This window comes from Aedes albopictus, chromosome 2 (assembly GCF_035046485.1).
Source record: "Aedes albopictus strain Foshan chromosome 2, AalbF5, whole genome shotgun sequence".
Lineage (NCBI taxonomy): Eukaryota > Metazoa > Arthropoda > Insecta > Diptera > Culicidae > Aedes > Aedes albopictus.
This window is the reverse complement of record NC_085137.1, coordinates 194,543,018-194,567,516: the sequence shown is the minus strand read 5'-3', so window position 1 is coordinate 194,567,516 and position 24,499 is coordinate 194,543,018. Positions and strand designations below refer to the sequence as shown.

The following is a 24,499-nucleotide window of genomic DNA, read 5'->3' as shown; positions in this document are numbered from 1 at the left end:
ATCTTTCGTGAATTATTTATCAACCAAGATTTATCGTTCTTCCATGGGGCTTGGATCTACATCTACAGTGAGATTCCGTTTTTAGCATGCACCAATTTCGACACGGTCTGTTTTTGATAACTTTTTCACATGTATAAAAAATCTTGATAATATGAATTAATTCTTCGATATAATTGGCAATTGGTTCTCTTATTAAAGATTTTAAGCTATTCCTGTATTCGCACAAGGGATGGTCCACTATACTGTTTGATTTGTTTATTCTCAAAACGGATTACGGATCGTCATTCATGATTCCAAGCCACGGTGTGTCTAAAACCGTTATTATCAAAATAAAATACCAAGCTAAGCGGTACCCACCATTCGAAAGATATAGTATCCAGGTACCATCTCTGAAATTTTGGAAATGTAATTGTAATTGTAATTGAATTTATTAATCATACGTGAACCATCTTGTACATTTATCGGGTCAAGGAAACAAGAAATGTTTCATCGAGGGAATTGATAGCACTAGTTTACAGCATTTTTGAACTCGGTAAGCTGATGATCATTTTTGGTGTAAAATCATGCCCTGAGTTCGGAAACGCGAAGGAAAAAAATTACAGTAGAGCGGAATTTTTTTCGACTTTCCATACAAGGATGATGATTTGAAATCGATTTTTGTTCTGTTTTTAAGCAAAGTCGCTCACTTCAAACATCTCATTCTCCGTAATCAATGCTCCGATTGAGCTGAAATTTTTACTGTAACTCGCCTACATATGATATGTCAAATAAACATCGAGAAAGAATTTTTAAGTAGGTTTTTTCTTATAGAAAAAAATACATTTCTTCAAAAAATTTTGGGAATTTTGCTAAAATTTAAGAAGATCGTCCCTAAAACTCATCAATATCTTGAAGTTCATCAATCTGACGCAAAATCTGTATTCAGATGATCGAATGGTATTGTATTCAGCTTTTAATTTATGGAAAAAGATTTAAAATTGGTTGAACAAAACGCAATATATTTGAATTTCAGTAAATTATATATTTTGAAAAGTTGCAAAACTCGATATTGAGCTTAAACTCAAAAACTGTTCTACTTAAAATTTTTTGAAGGTCGGTTTTGAAATCAGCACTAAATTGTACTTCAAAAATTTTGGTCGTTGACAGAAGTTCACGACTTTCGTTTTATTTTGTAAACTTGTGTAGTTTGAGCGATTTGAAATTTTAGGGCGATTTTCAATGAAATTCTCTTTGAACTATTAATATTCAATCGTGGCTGTATCACGATCGTGGCCATCGACCTGTCCCTCATATATTTGAAATTCAATATTCGAAACGAATGGTATTCGAGTATTCTTACTGAAAAATTGAGAACATTTTATCAACGAAATCAAAAGTTATCGTGAATTGAATTTATAATCAAAATCTATAGGTTTTTACAGTATTTATAGCAATTAAACATTTACTCACTACAAATAACCAAAACCAATTCAAATGCCCGCTGTTGTAGTCAATCACAGCATTCAACAGCTGATTGAAAAAGGATTCAGATGTCTGGAGTGTACGATACCCAAGTAACCACGGTGCTGAAGCCTTATTGCATGCAGATATACGATGTATTTAGTGCAATCATTACTTTACATGCAAACTTAAGGTTGATTTAAAGTGGAAATGGGCAATTATGCGACTGCTCCAAGATTATACCAGTATAATCTTAATTTGATTCTATAATTGCCCACTTCCACTTTAAATTAACCTTAAGTTTGCATGTAAAGTAATGATTGCACTAAATACACCGTATATCTGCATGCAATAAGGCTTCAGCACCGTGGTTACTTGGGTATCTCTCCCATGTTTCTGAAAAAAAAAACTGCTGGGAACGCTCTCAGTAGATTGCTCTCCAGGTCACACCAAGAGATTTTCCAGTATGTATCATCCCAGACCAGCAACTGGAACTGCAAAATTTTAAAATTTGAGAAATTCGGCAAATTAAGGGTCTCCTATATCTTTCCAAACCTTCAACGTGGTATAGTCTGGATCCAATTTATCTATGAAACACGCTCTGTAGATGTATTTGTAGTGTTTTAATGCCTGAAATATAATTATTATTAAACAATCATAGTTAATTAGACGCTTTCATTTAAAAGATCGTGTAGCTTAGGACCTCCTTCAAGAACCATCAAAGCGTCCATTAAATTGCGACATGCTTTTCCGGTGAAACCATACGTTCGTTTCTGATGTCTCACAACAGACATCATGGACCACAACTGTACGTTTTCAGGACTTGCTTTTTTGGTGGCTTTGTACAATGCGTTTCAAGAGTTATGTGCAAATCAGGTTGGGGAGGGCAGTCAATATCAACTCCTGGTCCATACCGTTAACTAGGAGCTCATTTAAATTACAAACATGGAGTTTCGCTTACAAACTTAGATGTTTTCTCGTGCAAGAATAATGACAACGCTGCTTCACCATGCCGTGAGGCTAATAAAAATCGCTCAAAAATTTGCTTTAATTACTGACTCTCTTCTATACATTACAAAAAATGCTGCTTTCCCTTCTCAATTTCTGGTAAGCATTGTTACAGATACGCTAGACGTCCTTTGAGCATTTAGGAAATTGATACAAACTTTGCAATCAACGTGGTATATGACGTTGATTGCAAAGTTTGTATCAATTTCCTAAATGTTTCATATTTAGCGGTTGCACGTTAAGCAGTTCTGAGAATACACTGAGAAATCTCTTGGCGTGTTTAGAGAGCAAGTACTGAGAGCTCAGCGATTTTGTCGAAACATGTGGGAGATATTGTACGTCCAAAACATCGAAATCCTATTCCTATTGACTACAATAGCGGGCATTTGTACTGACTCTGGTTATTTGTAGTAAATGGTAACCGTTTATTTGCCATAAATACTGTAAAAACCCATGGATTTGGATTATAAATTCAATTCACGATAACTTTGGATTTCGTAGATAAACTGTTCTCAAATTTTTAGTAAAAATACTCGAATACCAGACGTTTCGAATGTTGAATTCCAAATTTGTGAGGGACAGGTCGATGACCACGGTCGTGATACAACCACGATTGAATATTAATAGTTCAAAGAGAATTGCATTGAAAATCGCCCTAAAATTTCAAATCGCTCAAACTATTAATTCCCTCGATGAAACATTTCCAAAATTTCAGAGATGATACCTGGATACTATATCTTTCGAATGGAGGGTACCGCTTGGATGGGTATTTTATTTTGTTAATAACGGTTTTAGACACACCGTGAAGCCATAGGGTAGAAGCTTCAGTTTTGGCCAGCCCGGAGTTTTGGCCATAGTGCGGTATTCAGCCTGTAACGATCTAAATTGACACAAATTTATTTTTTACTAGTAGATTCTAATATAATAATATGATTGCAGCTGTTAAAATCATACATTTTGATTAAAAAACGGAAGAAAAAAATAATTTTCCTTAAAAAATTAGATCCCATATATCTATTTTGGCCAGGGTGCTTCTAATTTGGCCAGTCCCATAAGAAATACATGTGATTGGCCAAAATAGAAACCAAAGCTGAGAATATGGCCAAAACTGCGGCAAGACTTCTATTTTGGCCAGTGCCACTTTTAATACAAAAATCAAGTATTAGCTTGATTTCTGCATTTTTCTAATAAAGTATAGATAGAAACCTTTCATTTAACACATTGGTAGTTTTCATTGGATTATTGGTTATTTTTATAAAAATGATTTCCCTTAGACTGGCCAAAACCGGTGCTTGCACCCTATATATATATATATATATATATATATATATATATATATATATATATATATATATATATATATATATATATATATATATATATATATATATATATATATATATATATATATATACATTTCTTTTAATTTTTCAGCGGAAGCTTTGATATCTTTTGTCATTAGCTTTCCTGCCGCCACTCGCATAACAGTCCCATCTTTGCTGGGTTTCCTATTCATCATATGGGACTGTTTTGCGAGTGGGGGCAGTTTCGTACACATACGCAGTCTGTTAGTCTTTTATCCACTTGGCCCGTTTTGGGGTAACCAGTAGTCTTCTCAGCGATAAACGAATTATCGAAAGCAGTTTTTTGATAGCAGCTTTCATATTAACTTACTATACTTTCAGTCCTGAGCCCTCACGGTGGTGCAGAGGGCCGAATTGGAAGATTTCTATCCTGGGCGATTGCCAGCCATAGCCTTGATCTGTTGCCAGGTCAAATTTCTGTCGACTTCCTTTATTTCCTTGTTGAGGCTGCGCCGTCTCTGGCAGGGTGGCCACCGAACCGGGAAAAACGGGAATTCGGAACGACCGGGAAAAAGCGGGAAAAAGCCGGGAATTCCAGATGATTACCGGGAAAATAAAAATGTTGTTAAGAGTAACAACTTGTTGTGTTGTTGAGTCCCAAGGAATTCACCTGCACACCAAACGCTTTCAGCAATATTTTGCTGAATTTTGCCGAGCTGAAGGGTTCAGCAATTTTTTTTGCTGAACTTTCGGCAAAGTTTGCTGAACTTCAGCAAAACGTTACTGGTGATCAGTAGAGTTTACTGAACAAATCAGCAAATTTTGCTGAATTTCAGTAAAATTTTTGCTGAAACCTTCAGCTCGGCAAAATTCAGCAAAATTTTGCTGAAACCCTCAATCGATTTTTGGTGTGTGTGCAATCACTCAGAACCTAGTCCTGGATTTTTTTCCAGGGATTGTTTCAGAAATTCCATCAGGAATCTGAATTCATCAGGAAATAATTCTGGGTTTTAACCAAGACAACCTCTTGAAATTTATTCAAAAGTTCCTTTTTAGATTCATCTATATTTTCCTTCCGCAATTCTTACAGGAGTTGCTCAAATCTTCAAAATTTCCTACGGGAATTCTTCCAAGATTTTTTTTAGAATCCGTCCAGAAAATCTTTTCTTTTCTGGAATTCCTCCAAAAGCTTTATTTTAGAAATCAATTGGAAGTTCTTTCTGGGATTCTCAACAGAATTTCTTCGGTGATTTCTCAAGGAAACCCTTCTGTAACTCATCCATCTCCACGAGTCCTTTCTAGGATTCCTGCAGCAGATCTTTTTTGGTACTTGTGCGCACAGTTCTTTCTGAAACTCTGATTTTGAAAACTTTTAAGAGATTTAGATGAATTTTATCTTTATTTTTTATTCGTTTTTGGAATTTCTCCAGTGTTTCTTATTGCTTTTCCTCCAAGAGTTCTTCTTGGGCATCCTCCAGGAGTTTGTTCTAGGAAACCTCCAGAAGTTGCTTATGAGAATCCTCCAGGAGTTGCTTTTTGAAATTCCCTCTGCAAAGCATCTAGAAGTTACTTCTTGGAGCCCTCCTAGAATTCCTTTCAAAAACTTTACTATAGCTATTTCTGAAAATACTCCAGAATCCTGAAAGTCAAATTACAGCCGGAGTTTTTATTCGAGAAACCTTTCAAGGGTTCCTTGGGAAACCTTCTAGACATATGGGTTTACTTTGGGAGCTTCTTTTGTAGTTCCTGGAGATATCCCTAGATCGAATTCATGATCCCAAACCAAACTTCTATTCCCTAATTGCCAACAGACTAAAATCCTTTATTCCTTAAAGGAACCTCTGAAGTATCTTCTGTAGAAACTCACAGAATAAATCCATTAACCCTCGAGCGACCGCGCTATTGTGTTTAGTACAACACGTTGGAAACATCTCGCTTTTTTGTGTTCAGCATTAACGTGATGCTGGCGGTATTGGCCAACCGCGCGAGTTACGGAAGGTTAAGGAATCTGGAGGAGTCCACAAAAGATATACATCCGCGATAGTATTTTTGGAGTAATCGGAAGATGAAATCTCGGATAAAACTCTGTAAGAATCTCCAGATGAGAGTTTTTGAAGGAATACTAAGTTGGACATCCTGGAGGAATCCACAACAGGAAACAACACCAATGAAGTTGAGTTAGGGCACCTACGCTAATGAAGGTTCGATTATCCTCCATGTCCCGGATAATCGAGTCTTAACTGTGCTGATTGTATATGCACATCTCACCTATTCTAGATCTGATCTATCATAGTTAGCTACCTCTTTTACACTTGTTTGATTTATTCTAAAGTACAAAAAAGAAGTAAAATTATGCATGAGGGAAAGCATGAGTTATGCACTATTTGGAGCTGAACGAAAATGTGTTGTAAGTAATTGTGTCGCATACGTCTTTTATGTCATCATTGTTGGTTACTTCTATTTTTTCCATAGATGCATTGCGTCAAGTACAATGTTAAACTATAAATATTTAGTACATAGTATTCACATGATTGCAAATGCATTTTTACATGGTATTTAAAAATGTGCACTTTGAAAACCGAGAAAAGTTCAGTAATCGTACCGGTAAAACCGGGAAAAAGACGGGAATTTCAAAACTGAAATTTAGTGGCCACCCTGCTCTGGGTCTGCCTCTGCTGCTGCGATGTTCTGCTGAGTTCCAATTTAACGCTTGCTTGCAGATTTCGTAAAGTGTGGCCGACCAACCTCCACTTTTGCTCCTGATTTTTTGTCGCCATCGGCTTTTGATGACACGGACACCGTCGATGGAGCTCCACGTTAGAGATCCTATCGTGAGGCCACCATGCACGAATTATATACCGCAAGCATCTATTGAAAAAGACCTGTAGCCGTTGAGTGTTTTCCACTGACACACACCAAATTTAACTGGCGTACACTACTACTTACTACTTTCAGTCCTGGGCACCCACGGTGGTGCAGAGGGCAGAATTGAAAGATTTCCATCCTGGGCGATTGCCAGACATCGCCTTGACCTGTTGCCAGGTCAAATTTCTGTCGACTTGCTTGATTTCGTTGATGATGATGAACCTGGCGTTGTTGAGGCTGCGCCGCCATGAGCCTCTGGGGCTGCCTCTGTTGCGATGTTCTGCTGAGTACCAATTTAACACTTGCTTGCAGATTTCGTTTCCGCCCCTGCGTATAGTGTGGCCGACCCGCCTTCACCTTCGCTCCCGAATTTCTGTCGCTATCGGCTTTTGATAACATCGATGGTGGAGATCAGGCCACCTTGTACGAATTTTAAACCGCAGGCTTCTATTGATGAAGACCTGCAGCCGTTGAGTGTTCTCCATTGATACACACCAACTTTCACTGGCGTACAGCAGCACAGATTTCACGTTCGAGTTGAAAATACGGATTTCGATGCGTCGACTAATCTGGTAGTTTTTCCAGACATTTCTTAAATACGCAAAAACAGCCCTCGCCTTCTTAATCCGTGCACCTATGTCAATCTTAGTGCCACGATCGGCCGCTATTTGGCTGCCAAGATATTGGAAGCTTTCAACATTCTCTACTGCTTGTCCAGCTACCGTGAAGCTGGAAGGGTTGACTGTGTTTACATCTAACGATTTGGTCTTGTTGACGTTGATGGTAAGACCTGCCGCTGAGGAGCGATTGGCAAGATCATCGGGCTTGCTCTGCATATCAGAGCGCCGCTAGGAGGGCAACGTCTTCAGCCAATTCAAAGTCATCTAGGTGCTCCATGGTAATGGGCTGCCACAGCAACCCACGATTTGGTTCACGATCAATCGCACCTACCAGGATCTCGTTGATTACGATGAAGAACAGTAGCGGTAATGGGATACATCCTTGCCTCACTCCAGCAACGACCCGGATGGTATCGGACAAGACACCGTTGCGCAGTACTCTGCATGAAAATGCCCTGTTCTGCGCTTCAATGAAACCGATGATTTGCTTACACCCTTGCGCCTGAGGGCTTTCCACATGTTTTCATACTTGAGACGGTCGAGTTTTTTTTCGCAATCAATGAACACCACGTGGAGAGATTCTTGGAATTCATTGTTTTGCTTCAAGATGATACGGAGCGTGACAATATGGTCCACACAGGATCGTCCGGCACGGATTCCTGCTTGCTGCCGCCGGTGAAGAGCGTCAATCTTCTCCTGTATCCGGTTAAGGATCACTTTGCAGAGGACTTTGAGAGCGATGCACAGCAACATGATACCCCGCCAATTATCGCATACATTCAGGTCACCCTTTTTGGCCATCTTTACTAAAACGCCTTGCATCCAGTCGACCGGAAATGTCGCGGTTTTCCATATGTTGCAGACTAATTGATGCAGCAGTTGTGCAGATACTACGGGGTTATCTTTGAGCATCTCGGCTGATATGCGATCGACCCCCGGGGCCCTGTTCAATTTCATGCTACGGACGGATGTTTCTATCTTCTGCACTGATAGAGCTTCGATGTTGACACGGGTAATGCGTCGAATTCTTTGTGGATCATGCTAAAAGGTGTTGATGGCGTGGCCGATACTGGAAAGAGGTTCCCAAAGTGCCCGAACCAGCGTTTCAACTGGTCAGCTGGGTCGGTCAATAGCTGTTCGTGTCTTTCACGAGCATTGTAGTAGCATTCATCTTAGTCCCACTAAGGCGGCGATGTGAGACATCGTAGAGGAGACGAATGTCGCCGGTATTTGCGACTTTCTCGCCTTCGTCGGCTAGAGAGTCCGCCCACGCTCTTTTGTCCCCCCTACATGAGCGCATCACTTCTCGAGAACCGAATAGGTACGAAGTGCGAATAAATAATCATATTATATGGGAATTCGAGCCTTGTGATGCAATGTTTGTTAACTTCAATTCAAGGTTTTGGAGACAAACATAAGATCAGAGAATTACCTGATAGGAAAGTCACATCAGCAAAGCTTTGACATATGCAAATGTTATCCATGGGGTCATGTTTAGCATTTGGTATGTGTGGCAATGACTGATTTTTACTTATTAGGGTACAAAACCATGCGGACAATTTGGTTGAAGGCTTAATTGTTAATGATACATTTTCCGGAACTGAAGCGACATACAGGGTATATAAGTGTCCGTTTGTTATACGGTGATACTTAGAAAAATGAGGATGCACTGGTCTAGTTCATCTATTCTACAGTTAAGCACATAGAATCCAGAAATACGCATCATACACACTCTAAATAATTTTCACGTCCGATTTACGTGAAATATCACGTAGCTCATCCTTTTTCTGAAAACATCAAAAGTTACGTGACATTGGTAACCTTCACTCGACAACCATGTCGTATGCACCACCCTGTTTGGTCAAATCCACCTTATTTTCACGTAAATCGTTCTAATGCGTTTGTGTTAGTGTACTTCCGACTTGAAAGTTTCCGCAAAACGAAAGTTACGTGAAAATCCGGTGTGAAAAAAAAATCAATATGGCGCCGAGAAGTAAGTTGCTGCAAACACTCCATACGAATTACGAGAAAGTTGTTGGAAATATTAAAAGGTAATTTGGTTACTGGTTGGCAGTAATGAGTAATAACTTTACATTTTTCAACAATTACAGAAGTTGGCGTTTCCTGACGGTGACGGAGGACAATTTTGGCGAGTGTTTAGAAGCTGGACTACGAAGATTTTGAGTCACAATCCGTGGGTTTGTTTTGAAATCATCTGATCTTGGAAAATCATTAATAAAATATACTGTTGTACAACGCGGATTTATTAATTTAAATTAAAGATGTTTTTTCTTTAATTGTTACATATTTGTACCGGCTTGTAGCGTATTTGAGGAGACAAGAATTTTTAAATCCTCATGCAATGAAATGATATTTTTACGGTAGGGTAAAATATGTACCTTTTTCAATGCATTTTGTGAGGATTTTAAAACTTCTGCCTCTTCAAATACGTTGCAAGCTGGTGCGGCTGCTCTATTTTCATTCTAAAATCTTGTATAAATTACGTGAAATTCATACACTCTGAAAAATTTTCACGTCCGATTTACGTGAAAAGATAGGTAGTTCTCGTCCACCATATTTTTCACGTAGCCTTCGCCGGAATTTCAGGTAGCTGGACACATTCGAGATTCGGTAATCGACGTGATGATTCAGGTAATTTTGACATGAATTTTACGCATCGTTTACGTGAAATGTGGGTGAGAGCTACTGGAATCTTTGGTAAATTTTACGTGAAACCATGATCAGTTTTATATGAATTTCACGTAATTTATACAAGATTTTAGAATGAAAATAGAGCAGCCGCACCAGCTTGCAACGTATTTGAAGAGGCAGAAGTTTTAAAATCCTCACAAAATGCATTGAAAAAGGTACATATTTTACCCTACCGTAAAAATATCATTTCATTGCATGAGGATTTAAAAATTCTTGTCTCCTCAAATACGCTACAAGCCGGTACAAATATGTAACAATTAAAGAAAAAACATCTTTAATTTAAATTAATAAATCCGCGTTGTACAACAGTATATTTTATTAATGATTTTCCAAGATCAGATGATTTCAAAACAAACCCACGGATTGTGACTCAAAATCTTCGTAGTCCAGCTTCTAAACACTCGCCAAAATTGTCCTCCGTCACCGTCAGGAAACGCCAACTTCTGTAATTGTTGAAAAATGTAAAGTTATTACTCATTACTGCCAACCAGTAACCAAATTACCTTTTAATATTTCCAACAACTTTCTCGTAATTCGTATGGAGTGTTTGCAGCAACTTACTTCTCGGCGCCATATTGATTTTTTTTTCACACCGGATTTTCACGTAACTTTCGTTTTGCGGAAACTTTCAAGTCGGAAGTACACTAACACAAACGCATTAGAACGATTTACGTGAAAATAAGGTGGATTTGACCAAACAGGGTGGTGCATACGACATGGTTGTCGAGTGAAGGTTACCAATGTCACGTAACTTTTGATGTTTTCAGAAAAAGGATGAGCTACGTGATATTTCACGTAAATCGGACGTGAAAATTATTTAGAGTGTATAAAACTGATCATGGTTTCACGTAAAATTTACCAAAGATTCCAGTAGCTCTCACCCACATTTCACGTAAACGATGCGTAAAATTCATGTCAAAATTACCTGAATCATCACGTCGATTACCGAATCTCGAATGTGTCCAGCTACCTGAAATTCCGGCGAAGGCTACGTGAAAAATATGGTGGACGAGAACTACCTATCTTTTCACGTAAATCGGACGTGAAAATTTTTCAGAGTGCAACTGATCCTAAGTACCTACTTATTTTCTATAAAACTAATAAAATTGACTTTTGCAGGTTTTATCCGACGCAAACAAATTCGTTTGTGAGGATTGCATAGAAAAACTAAAATCACTCAAGTGGTTCGTTCTTCAAGGCAGGAAGAATGACGTCTTTCTCAAAAATCTCCAAAGCGAACTACTGCCCCAGGACGAGAACTACTGCCGACTGTGCCTCGCGACCACCGATCGTCTCCAAGCAATATTCACTGAAAATACTCAGCACCATCATAACAACGCTCTTTGCGAGTTGGTCAAAGAGTGCATTCGCATTGAAATCGATTACCATCGGGACTTTACGTCCCACATTTGCGCGTTGTGTCGCTCTCACCTGGAAATGTTCATAACGTTCAAACGGATCACACAGCAACTTCAGAACGAAAAAAGCCCCAACCCGATCAAACCGGTGTCACCGGAAGTAGATGGGAAACACGAAGCAGCTGAAGCGTCCAAACAGAACGATGTAGTTGTCCAATGTGATGCCACGCCTGTTCTGAAAGTGGTCAACACCGACCAGAATGGTGAACCTGTTAAAAAGAAGAAGCGATATAGACGCACCAAAGCAGAGATGGCCCTAGCTCGCGCTCAAGGACTCGTGAAACCAATCGCCAAGGCTAACACTGGTGAAAAGACAAAAAAGAACAAAAAGGCTTCGGTTCCGAAGGTTCCGACAATCACCGAGAGTAATCCGTGGGCTCTTCCGAATCGTAAGAAGATCTGTCAGACCCTATGGACGGCGGACGACGAACGAAACTTCGAGGTCACCAGAGCTACTGGAGGCCGGGTACGCATTTTCATGGATGGATTCCCGTTCTATCTCAGCAAATCGAAAGCGGATGGGACGAGCCTGTGGCACTGCGATTCCAAGAAATTGCACAATTGCAGGTAAGTTATTGCTCTCAATCGTCAATTACCTTCAATTTTTAAACTGTCTTCCATGTTTGGTTTTCTTTCCCAGAATGGATATTATCGTCAGTGCCAACGGGAAAATAGCAACCGTTTGCGAGGGAAGGAGCCACTCGCACAGTAAGGAACTCGGGCCATTATTCAAATGTCCTCTAGGAAAAGGAAAAATCCTACACGCTGATGGAACTGAGGATACCTTCTGGTTGATTGAACACAAAAGGATGGGCAGACCTGTCGAGAGGCATTTGATCTATCGCGGTTACCGGTATATCCTAATTTCCTGCTTCCAATACTATAAGAAAGACACCAGTCTGTGGGCTTGTAGAACTAGTCGATGTAATGCTACTCTAGAAATCAACGGAATATTCGAGAAAATATCTTCTCTCAAGGGAACTCATGCACACCCGGAGATTTGCGATAAGGAATGGCGAGAAGCTTTGAGAGATAGTAGAGTAAGCAGGTTCTCTGAGGATGTTATTTCTTCTTTTCGGAGTGGCAAAGCTTGCGGAAATAAGAAACAGTTGCCAGATATTTACGGCAAATTGTCCGCCGTGAACAATTTTCGAGATTTTGAAGTTATTAAATTAAAAAAGGATATCTACAAAATAAGGTACGACAGATATGATTACAAGCTTTACTTGAAACAGCAAGATGGATCAACGCTTTGGAAGTGCATTTGGGATGGTATCCATAGTTGCAAGGCAGTTATCGTGGTCACTAGCGACGGAAATTCTGCAGCGTACTACGGTATAGTCGAGCACAACCATCCAGTGGAACCGGGTCAGATCCTTCGATGCGAACCTCAGCAATACTCTGTTCGAAACATCGCCAACGATGCAATGGAAGGTGTCTCTTTACTTGAGCGCGAATGCAAATACTTCCGTAGTCGTACAATTTTGTACGGCTATCATTTGTACAACTTGTACCAAATTGTAAACGACGAATCCAGTTGGTCTTGCATCAGAACGGACTCAAATGGCGAACCGTGCCTTGCATCCATGATAGTAACTGGCAGAATGGAATCATTCCTGCAGAAAGGTGTCCACTGCCACCAGCCCATACCAAAGAGTGATATTAAAAGTATCATCAAATCAGGAAACCTAGTGGACCTGTCGGCTCTGAAGCAAACCAACGATTCGATGCCTGCAGATATGGCGGAATGGAGGAAGAGCGAAACGAACGGCGGGTGGTGTTCGCCGCTGCAAAAGCCGCGCTCAAGACCGAGATAAGAGCAAGCAAGAAGGCCTGCTTTGAGGGTCTCTGTCAGAGCGCCAATACGACCCCGTGGGGTGATGCCTACAGGATCGTTATGGCCAAGACGAGAGGTGTGATGGCTCCTACAGAGCAATCTCCAGAGATGTTGGAGGGGATCATTGGAGGACTTTTTCCGCGTCATGATCCTAGTCCTTGGCCTCCTTTCGTAGGACAGCCGGGGACTGGGGCTGGCGATGAGGAAAGGGTCACCGATGTGGAACTTGCGGGGATAGCTAAGTCCCTTAGCGTAGGTAAGGCCCCAGGTCCGGACGGAGTTCCGAACCTGGCCTTAAAAGTAGCTATTGCAGAAGCTCCCGAGATGTTCAGGTCTGCTATGCAGAAATGCCTGGACGAGGGAGTTTTCCCAGAAGCTTGGAAGAGGCAGAGCCTGGTACTATTGCCAAAGGCGGGGAAACCACCCGGAGACCCGTCGGCATATAGACCAATATGCTTGATTGACACGGCGGGGAAGGTGCTCGAAAAGATCATCCTCAATAGAATGTTGAAGTTCACTGAGGGCGTAAATGGTCTCTCGAGCAACCAGTATGGCTTCCGGAAGGGGAGGTCCACCGTAGACGCTATCTTGTCGGTTACAAAAACCGCCGAGAAAGCACTCGAGCCTAAGAGGAGGGGAATTCGCTTTTGCGGGGTAGTGACTCTGGATGTAAGGAATGCATTTAATAGCGCCAGTTGGGCTGCTATTGCTGATGCGCTCTTGCGTCTGGGGATACCGGAGTACTTGTACAAGATTCTCGGAAGCTACTTCCAGAATCGCGTACTAGTATACGACACGGAGGTGGGTCGGAAGTGCTTTCACATAACCTCAGGAGTCCCGCAAGGTTCCATCCTGGGTCCGGTGTTATGGAATGTCATGTACGACGAGGTGTTGAGGTTAGAGTACCCAGTGGGAGTGGTGATTGTCGGATTTGCCGACGATATTACGCTCGAAGTCTACGGTGAAACGATCGAGGAGGTGAAGTTGACTACCGACCACTCGATCAAGGTTGTGGAGGCGTGGATGCGGTCCAGAAAACTGGAGCTGGCTCACCACAAGACAGAGGTGACGGTTGTGAACAACATGCAGTCGGCGCAGCAGACGGAGATCAGTGTAGGAGAGTGCACTATTCTGTCGAAGCGCTCTGTCAAGCACTTGGGCGTGATGATCGACGATAAGCTTACCTTCGGTAGCCACGTCGATTATGCCTGTAAAAGAGCCTCCACAGCTATTGCGGCACTGTCCCGGATGATGTCCAATAGCTCAGCGGTGTATGCCAGTAAGCGCAAGCTTCTGGCTAGTGTTGCTACGTCCATACTTAGGTATGGCGGCCCGGCGTGGGGTACCGCGCTAAGTACTGAATGCTACCGACGGAAGCTGGAAAGTACTTACAGGCTTATGTGTCTGAGGGTTGCAAGCGCGTACCGTACCGTGTCACACGACGCTCTCTGTGTCATTACTGGTATGGTGCCCATCAGCATTCTTATCAGTGAGGATATGGAGTGCTTCGAAATGCGCGGCACAAGAGGCATACGCAAGACTGTCAGGATGGCCTCTATGGTCAAATGGCAGCGCGCGTGGGACAGTTCCACCAAAGGAAGGTGGACCCATAGGTTGATACCGAGGGTAGATAGTTGGATTAATAGGCGCCATGGGGAAGTTTCATTCCACCTGACACAGGCCCTTACAGGCCATGGTTGCTTCCGACAGTATCTACACCGTTTCGGGCATGCGGATTCTCCCGAATGCCCAGTGTGCAATGGTTTAGAGGAAACGGCGGAACACGTTTTGTTCGTGTGCCCGCGTTTTCGCACAATGCGTGACCGCATGCTTGCCACATGCGGGGAGGACACAACTCCGGACAACTTGGTCCAGAGAATGTGTAGGGATGAGATTAGCTGGAATGCCGTTTCAACGGCTATCACCCATATCGTCTGGGAGCTACAAAGGAGGTGGCGCGTGGACTCGGAGAATGGCTAGTCCAGATGCAGTACAAGAGGTGGTCCAGGGGTTCGAAGTCGGCTTCGTAGGTCATACCGGTGCCCTGCGGTCGAGATCGACCCTTACAGCGATTAAGTGGCCGCGGAGAGGAAGTCCCGGTAGCGGTGCTGTCGTGGCGTCGGTCTACTGGGTTGGATCTGAGCCCGCGGTTGGAAAGGGGTCCCCGGCAAGGGTCGGGGTAGGTGAGACCCTGCTGTCTGCAACCTACGGATGCAGCTGATAAGGCCTGAAGGGTAGTGATACCCTTGCCTTCAGCAGGTCAGATCGGGTTGCATGTGGGCATCAGTTCTTGATGTCCGCTCAGCAGTAGGGCGCGGGCGGGGTTGACCCTGCCCGCCTTCCGTGGACAAAGGGAGTGGCGAGGACCACTCGGGAAACTGGCTAAGCGCCAGCATGCTATCGTGATGGACTCTCCAGTGCGAGTCATCGATGTTCGTTGCTGCTAGGCTACGGCAGCTAACCTTGAGGGTGCGATATGCACTAGCCCCTCTCTGAAGCAATACCTTCTTGGTGGTTCCGGAGAGACGTAGGGTTTGGCGACCATAGGAATGTGTTTTAGTGGGTCGAGGAGAGAGTAGTCCTGGCTTCTACCGGCATTGTAGAAGACGGCCTCATCCCCACACTACCCTAACCTTCCTGTTAGGGTGTCTGATGAGCAGATTTATCCCCCTATGGTTTAGAAGGAAAAAAAAAAAAAAAAAGATATGGCGGAACCAGTGATGGCCGATGATGTGCTGGAAATCCTAAAGCAACAACTTCTAAGCAATCCTACGGGACGCGGAACAATCTGGGATATGACGGAAAACAAAAACAATTCCTTCTATTTTGTGAAGGACCAGGCGAAGAAGAACGACATGCCCTACAAGTTCCTGTACCAGAAGTACCGATACGCATTTGCTACCATCGACGAATACGGTATCAGTCAGTGGATTTGCTGCCAACTGTTGGAGAGTAGTACCCTAGCGGGGACCTGCACAGCGCGGGCAACAATCGAGGGCGTTTTTCACCGGGTTTCCATCAAAGGATTCCACAACCACGACGGCATTCCGCAATCACTGGTTTAGATTATACCTAGTCAAACAGAGAGAAGTGCATGGAGATTTTACACAGTATGTGAAAAAAAAATCATTTCAATTAGAAGGTAATTATCAGATCGCTATTTATTGCTATTTCACTTTTACATTTTTATCTCGAATAGTAGTTTTAATATTTTGCTGCCATCAATAATAAAGCTTACATTAATAAATATTTATTCCATTGATCATTCAGTTTTGATAAAAAGTTGAGAAACCCATTGTTTTTTTCTATTGTCTGGTCACGATACAGTAGATGTTCGCTCGGTGCAAACGGTTTAACTGCAATGCTTTTTAACTGCAAGTCTGCTAAGTGCAACAATTTTGCAGTTATCGCACCGCTATATGTAAAAAACGAAACGTCAACAGAGTTGCGATGTTTTTCAGATGCACTACAACTGCATTGTGATGTTTTTGAGTGCGCATTCTGGCTGCGTCCAACAGCAATTGACACATGTTTGACGGCTGTCAGTCGTTACAGTTAGCGAATTTCATTCGATAACTGAAACGTAAACATGTTGCACTTATCGAACGTCTACTGTATTATCATTTGGCTTTGGCTTACAATTTTAACTTGTTATTTTATTTTATTTATTTTATTTTATTGATGCACAAGGGGGTCATAGGGCCAAGTCTCCAATGCAAGTCCGAGAACTTGCATTGTCCATAATACACCTTTGAATTTGGGAGTAGGCATAGCAACCTCTTTAGCTCTGCGGCTTTTAAGTTTTGCGTGGCCTTAAGGATTGGGAAAGGTGGGAAATCGATGTGGTGTATTGAGCTGTAAGAGAATGTGTTGTTAGTTAAATGGTCAACGTAATTTACCTTTGGGTCGCTTGTTTGGGGTAAGCGTTTTGAACATACATACTGGTTTTGCTGGGTTACTCTTTCCTATTTTCGGTCGATCGTGTTGTTTTTTGTGGTAGGTAGTCGTGATTAAATTTTGGTTATGTTCTTGGAATGCTGCTTCGTCCTCATCGCCATCTCCATCGAAATACGATAAGCCTATGTCATTTGCTGCCTGCGGTTTCTAGCAAATCGTCTTCGTAGTCCAACTTCACCATCTCCTGCTACAATCGCTTCGTCGCTTTCTTAAATTCGGCTGTCATTACCAATGTCCTTCCAATTCCAACGAACATCCGTCCATATCTACCTCTTGTCTACCGCTGGATTTCCACGTGAAATAAGGTCTTTCAACTTTTTCCCGGGATTTTGTAGATTAGTGCTTTATGCATGCTTCCTTTCCTGAGACTTCGGAGCACGTCTTAGACATGGCTGAGTACAAACAATGCTCATCTCCAGCGATATTTTTAACCAGCATCGCACCACCGTCGTACTGCATTACTTCCATTTTCACTGCTATCCCTGCTTACTGCTATCACTCATGATACTCAGATAGGGGTAGTAGGGGCAATATGACCATACGGGGCAATATGAGCCACCCTGAATTTGGCCTTATTATCAAGTTTTGTTCTGTTCAAAGCCTTATGATCTATTATAGAGTGCTTCAATCATGTCTCACTGTAAAAACCGTACCAAAATTCGATTCTGAAATGCAAATATTAATGAAAATGTATTTTTTTGCTACGAACGCAAAAATGTTATAAGATTTAAAATTCCAAAATAAGCTTTTAACAGATAACTCCCTACTGCCCAGATAAATATTCCATTACAGTTGACACTCCTACTATTACTGAGGAGTTTGTGAACAAGTTTGCATTTTTTTGAAACTGAAATTACAATAAAACAAGAATTTTCCGAAACTAGTCTCTACGGGGCAATATGGTCATACCTGCTCGGATCAACATGATCGGTTTTATTTTGTAACCTAACCTCAACATTTTGCTGTCAAAACATTAACATTATCTGCAGAACCATGGTTCATTAGTGGTGTGAGATTACAAGCGGCGATCGGAACGAAACAATTGGTCACATAGCAGCCTGAACGCCCCCAAGACACAGGCGCCACTACAGATTACATCCCAATTTCAAACGTTGAATGAAACCGGATATTTGCGGTCTTCGCTTGGAACGATATCCTCTTTGGCAACGGCCAAGGAAGGTTGTTTTAGGAACCGTCCATAAATGACGTAGCATTGGAGGGGGAGGGGGGAGTTCTTGATATTGCTACGAGCAATGCATTAGGTATGTGAAAACAAATTACGGATGGGGAGGGAGTATAGAAAATTGGCCAAAAATGGTACGTAATTTGTAAGTGCTCCCTTACTGTGTCTCCCTTCGCCCGTTCATCCTCAGAGTGTGAGAGATGGAACCAATGCCATCGATGCCATTCTTGGATTTATGGCTGTGATGGAAACATGTGCCTATGTTGAATCAAATGTTGCGTTTAACAGTAAAATGCGATGAAATCTGCTTGTTTCTTTCTTATTTTAAAACGAAAACAATCGAACTTCAATAAAATACACTAAATTATTGTTAAATAATCATATTGTTCTATTTCTATTTGTTACGAAACATTGTCCAATAAAAACAAACGAGTTTTAAATGGTGGCTCATATTGCCCCGTATATCTGGGAAACACATGAAAATCAATGGTTTTCAAAAGTATTTCCCAACAATGAACAAAAAGTGTTTTTCATAATTTATCGACGCAATATGAAGGGAAACACTCCTAAGCATGGTTCAATTACATTAAAATAATTATTTATTGAGTTTTTGTGTGCATTTCAGAACGATTTCCTTAGGTGGCCCATATTGCCCCGATCACCCCTACATGAAAATATAAAAGAAATGTTAGTAGCGCTTTTGGTGATACTTTCACGACGGCCATTCAGAATGGTTCAACGGATGCAGATGCGAAGATCATCCCTGCTGACTAGCAGCGTTCATGAAACTCAGTTGAAGATGAAACTTAAAATATACGAACACGAAGAGCAACAAATAGACGAACGCGAATATTCTAAAAAAAAGAATGATCTTCCATCCGATCTTCAAGTGATCCTCACAAGCAGCATCTTTCGTTCAGGCACTTTTGAATGTCCGTATGCAACTTGTTCTCACATGAAATCTGCCTCGACCAAGTTGGCAGAACGCGCCCATACCCCTTTCTGAACCGAAGGGCAGGGGCTTACAATTTTAACTTGTTAAAAATGAATTGTAAACCGTGTGTCTTTCAAGACTGGCAGGAAAGGTACGGGGCGAAATAGACACCCATAGGGCCCATATAGCCGAGGCGGTAAACGCACGGCTGTTCGAGTCCGTATGAAGTTGATCATCAATATTAACTTCTTTTCTCGATCAGCCTAGATAGCTGTGTAGTGTCGGTAGCGATTGTCTCAATTGGCTAAGAATAACACTACGGACCGCCTGTTCCGGTGGTAAGAATCCACCAACAGGTGACCCCTAATTCATGGTGTGATGCGGCTTTATGCTTACCGTGCCTAGGAATGAATGGCTAGGGGGGTCTAATAAAAACCTAACCGCTAACGGAGCCTGTGGAGTACCAGGGCGCCCTCCACAGTATGTAGCCCTTACTGCGCTAACCGGAGCAATGGTGCAGTGGACCTTGTGTTTCTCCGAGACAATCAGCTGCCCTTCTTTAGTCTCACTTGAGGCTAAATAAGGGCGGGATTATGAAGATGTTGTTAATTAGTTTAAATTTTCACCTATATGGTTTCGCATTATGCGATTTACACAGTGTATTCTGTGTATCCTCGCCTTTGGCGTTTTCCAATCGATACCGATTTGGTTTTATTGTTGCTGTTCTTTGTTGTGCTGCTGTTGCGAAGAGTTTAATCTTACCTAGTTTGGGTAGTGGCTACGGTTAGGATAGCTCAGATCAATCTTCAGCATAAAAGAACAGCAACGATCAATCTTTGCAGACTTATGCAAAATGGTACAGCCCAAGTGGCCTTGGTACAAGAACCTTGCTTTCGTAAGGGAAATTTCTATCTAGGAAACCTTGTGAACCCGGTGTTTGCCACTTTCAGTAAACATGAAATGGCAAACTCGCGTGTCATGCCTCGAGCCTGTGTGCTTGTCAACAACGCAATAGTTGCTACACTCATCTCTGAACTAACCACCAGAGATGTATGTGCTATCACAATTGATGTATCTGTTGGAAACCTCAACAGGAAATACGTCTATTGTTCTGTGTATTTACCACATGATGAACCATCCCCTACGGATGCTTTCAAACAAGTCATCGCATACTGCACTTCAAAAGGCCTTCCGCTAATTGTTGGCAGTGATGCTAATGCTCACCATATCATCTGGGGCAGCTCAGACATTAACTTGAGAGGCTCCAGTTTGATGGAGTACTTAAGTAGTACAGATATTGCATTACTTAACATAGGCAACCGCCCAACCTTCATGGTATCTGCTAGAGAGGAAGTGTTAGATATAACGCTTTGCTCTAGCAGAATTAGTCACGAGCTGACCAATTGGCATGTGTCAGATGAAGAATCTTTATCTGACCATCGCTATATCTTTTTTGAACATTTAAATGTTACTTCGCAAACATTGCGTTTCAGGAATCCTCGGTCAACAAACTGGGATCTTTATACTGATTTCGTTGCAGCCAAATTTCATGGATATTCACCATCCATTGACACTCCAAGTGATTTAGATGATGCCGTTGATACTACAACGACCTTCATCATGGAAGCTTTTGAAGAAGCATGCCCTCTACGGTCTGTGAAGATCACAAGAGGAACCCCTTGGTGGAACTCTGATCTGGCGAAACTCAGGAAACAATGTAGAAAGAGTTGGAACAGACGACGTTCGGCTGGTTCGGAGGCTTTCAGGTCGGCTCGCAAGGCCTACAGGAAAGCTCTCCGGTCTGCTGAACGATCCGGCTGGAAAAACCTTTGTACAAATGTTTCCAGCTTGAGTGAAGTCAGTCGGTTAAACAAAATTGTAATTGTAATTGTAATTGCTCAGTCCACACCCAGGCCGACAACTGTCAGCCCATCTGCTTGTAGGCAGGTGTGGACCTACTAAGCCTCCCCCGTTAACATGTCCTACACCGAATTAGCACACCGGGATCTTCCACAGGCAGGCGCTGGCGTTACCAGTCCCAACAAGTGTCAGATACATTAAATAGATGGGGTAGAGGATATAGGAAGATGTGGGAATAGGATGGGAAGAGGCAGAAAATGAAGGGATAGTAGAGAGGTTTCGATTTTGTTACTGAAACGAGAAAAAGAAAGAATGATAAAGAACATTAGCGATATGTTCAAAGATTATGATTTGGTCGATAATTTCTCATCTATTTTGTTTCCATATCGTTGCATCGGTGACCATTTTCATCGCCTTTCTAGTTTTTGTTAGGGCCATTTCGCGTTTTTTCGTCATGTCCTCTTTGCCGGTTGGCGACGTTCGGGATGTAAGTAGAAAAGCATGCATTTAATATGATTAGTACGACAGTAATTGTGATTGCTCAGTACTTCCAGCCCATTTGTCCGCAGTACATATCAGGCATCCCGTTTTAACAAGTCCTACACAGAATTATAAACCCGGATCTCCCACAGACAGTCCTAACTAGTGTCAGATAAATTCAATTGAGGATAGGAAGCCGAAAAATGAGAAGACAGTAGAGAAGGTTTGGTACACTGGTAGCTGTGTTCATGTGATGTTTGTCTGACATTGAAAAACTATTTTCCGTAAGTTTTTAACTCTCTACCCCAAATTTAATACCGGAAAAATATCTGATCAGATGTATAGTTTGGCAATTCTATGTCCATACAGCTTTTATTAAGAAGGAATAATGTTGTTTACTGTTATAAAATAATTCAGTTAAAGGGCAGCTAATGCATTGTAATCCAGAATAAACATACAGAAAATATTCCAATAAAAAGTTAACACTAGTTCAACTAACTACACAAACTAAAAAGTGTTATTATATTTTACCAATGATTTCATCCTAATCTTGACCCTAACATAGTTATGCGCTTAGTGTAAGTGCCTTATGATTTTGGTTGGACAATGACCAAAAATAGTGTTGTTTCGACAATAGTCACATACTATGCCCTACGACATTGACGATTCTATTGTCTATGGCTCACCTATTTAGCGCCACCCAGCAGGGACTTGGTCTGGTACCCAATTCAGTATATCCGCTCCACGTAATGTACCGTACCTCTTTCGATTTGTGATATATTACGCGGAACATTACTCTCTTCATTCGGATAGCGGCTACCCATTGGATTAAAAAACCTCCATCAAACATGAAGCGATTAATCGGAGACTGAAGACTCTATACCAAATTTGGCTCAGAGACAGGTAATCAGTGAGGTCAGTTTTTCTCGTTTGTCAGAGACGATTGATACGTATTAAGACAAACTTTCCACTGCATCTGCCAGCAATAATCGGTGATCGATCAACATTTCGAGTACCTACCCCAATTAACACAAGAATGCCAAGGATCACCGCTAATGCTTTACAATACAGTTGGAAAAACTAGAGCAACACCTGGCCACAATGATGCATAAAGCACTAAAGCGGACCGGAAGTGTCGGTGAGCCAGCCCCACCAAGTCAGTCGGTTAAACAAAATCCTTGCGAAATCCAAGGATTTCCGGGTGAACGAACTTCGTCTGCCAAATGGCGATCTGACTTCCTCTGATGAGGAAGTTCTGGAATGCTTATTCAGCACACACTTCCCTGGATGTGTGGATATTACATCTTCGGATGATCCTGATGTCTTTTCTTGTAGTTATGATTCTTTAGCTTCGGCTCGGAGTATTGTAACTATAGAATCGATTGAGTGGGCTCTTAATAGCTTTGCTCCTTTCAAATCTCCTGGGGCAGATGGGATTTATCCTATTTTGCTTCAGAAGGGATTTGATTATTTCAAACATGTTTTGAAAAAACTACTTGTTTGCAGTTTTGCTACAGGGTATATTCCCAAATCCTGGCGGGATATTACTGTAAAGTTTATTCCAAAAGTGGGTCGTGCATCGTATGAAGAAGCAAAGAGTTTCAGACCTATCAGTTTGACCTCTTTTCTTCTGAAATGCTTAGAACGCATTGTGGATCATCACATCCGTGATGTTCATCTGGCCAACGTGCCTCTTCATGTGAACCAACATGCCTACCAATCTGGTAAGTCCACTGTGACTCTTTTACACAAGGTTGTTTACGATATCGAGAAAGCATTCGCTCAAAAGCAATCTTGTTTGGGTGTTTTCTTAGATATCGAGGGTGCCTTTGACAACGTGCCTTTCGATGCCATATTGGAAGCCGCACGGAGTCATGGTATATCTCCAATGATTTCCAATTGGATTCACCAAATGCTCAAAAACCGATATCTCTTCTCGACATTGCGTCTAGCAGGGATTAGGAAATTGAGTGTTTGTGGATGCCCCCAAGGGGGAGTCTTATCACCGCTTTTGTGGAATCTCGTAGCAGATACGCTATTGAGGCATCTCAATAATAGCGGTTTTCCTACTTATGGTTTTGCCGACGACTACCTAACATTGTTAGTTGGTATGTGCATCAGCACCCTTTTCGACCTGATGCAAAACGCCCTTCAGGTAGTTGAGGGTTGGTGTCGCCAATATGGCCTTTCGGTTAATCCGAGTAAAACATCTATTGTTCTTTTCACGGAAAGGCGAAACCGTAATGGCGTTCGACCTTTGCGTTTCTTTAATTCTGAAATCGATGTGACTGAACAGGTAAAGTACGTTGGAGTCATTCTTGATTCCAAGCTTTCCTGGACACCTCACATTGAGTTCAGAATTAAGAAAGCTTGTATGGCCTTCGGGCAATGCCGGCGTACTTTTGGTACAACTTGGGGTCTAAAACCCAAGTATATCAAATGGATTTACACAACTGTGGTTCGGCCAATATTGGCTTATGGATGTCTTGTGTGGTGGCAAAAGGGCGAAGTGAGAACGGTCCAATCAAAATTAGGCCATCTCCAAAGGATGTGCTTAATGGCGATGTCTGGAGCGTTCTCTTCAACTCCCACGGCAGCGCTCGAAGTTCTCTTTGACGTTGCCCCACTACACATTCATCTCAAACAAGAAGCACTTTCTTGCACTTACCGTCTACGGGTACTCGGTCTACTAGAGGAAACTCCTGTGAACCGCACATCAACACACACCTCGTTGTTTTCACTTTTGGTGATTTGGGACAAAATTGTTCTTGCTCCAAGTGATCTTACAATTGCTTGTAATTTTCCGTATAGGACATTTTCCACGAAATTCCCTTCCCGGGAAGAGTGGACATCTGGATATTTGGAAAGATGTATTTCAGAC

General features: G+C 42.0%; 1 protein-coding gene across 1 annotated transcript in view; it reads left to right on the top strand.

Moving 5' to 3' along the window:
• The window catches only part of LOC134288786 (uncharacterized), a 28,342-nt gene extending 9,697 nt beyond the window's left edge, over positions 1-18,645 (top strand). Inside the window, 4 exon segments of the mRNA XM_062854661.1 lie at positions 11,069-11,934; positions 12,008-13,137; positions 15,908-16,314; positions 18,535-18,645. Of these exon segments, the coding sequence (XP_062710645.1) occupies positions 11,069-11,934; positions 12,008-13,137; positions 15,908-16,314; positions 18,535-18,645 (2,514 nt within the window).
• Positions 18,646-24,499: the final 5,854 nt, after the last annotated feature.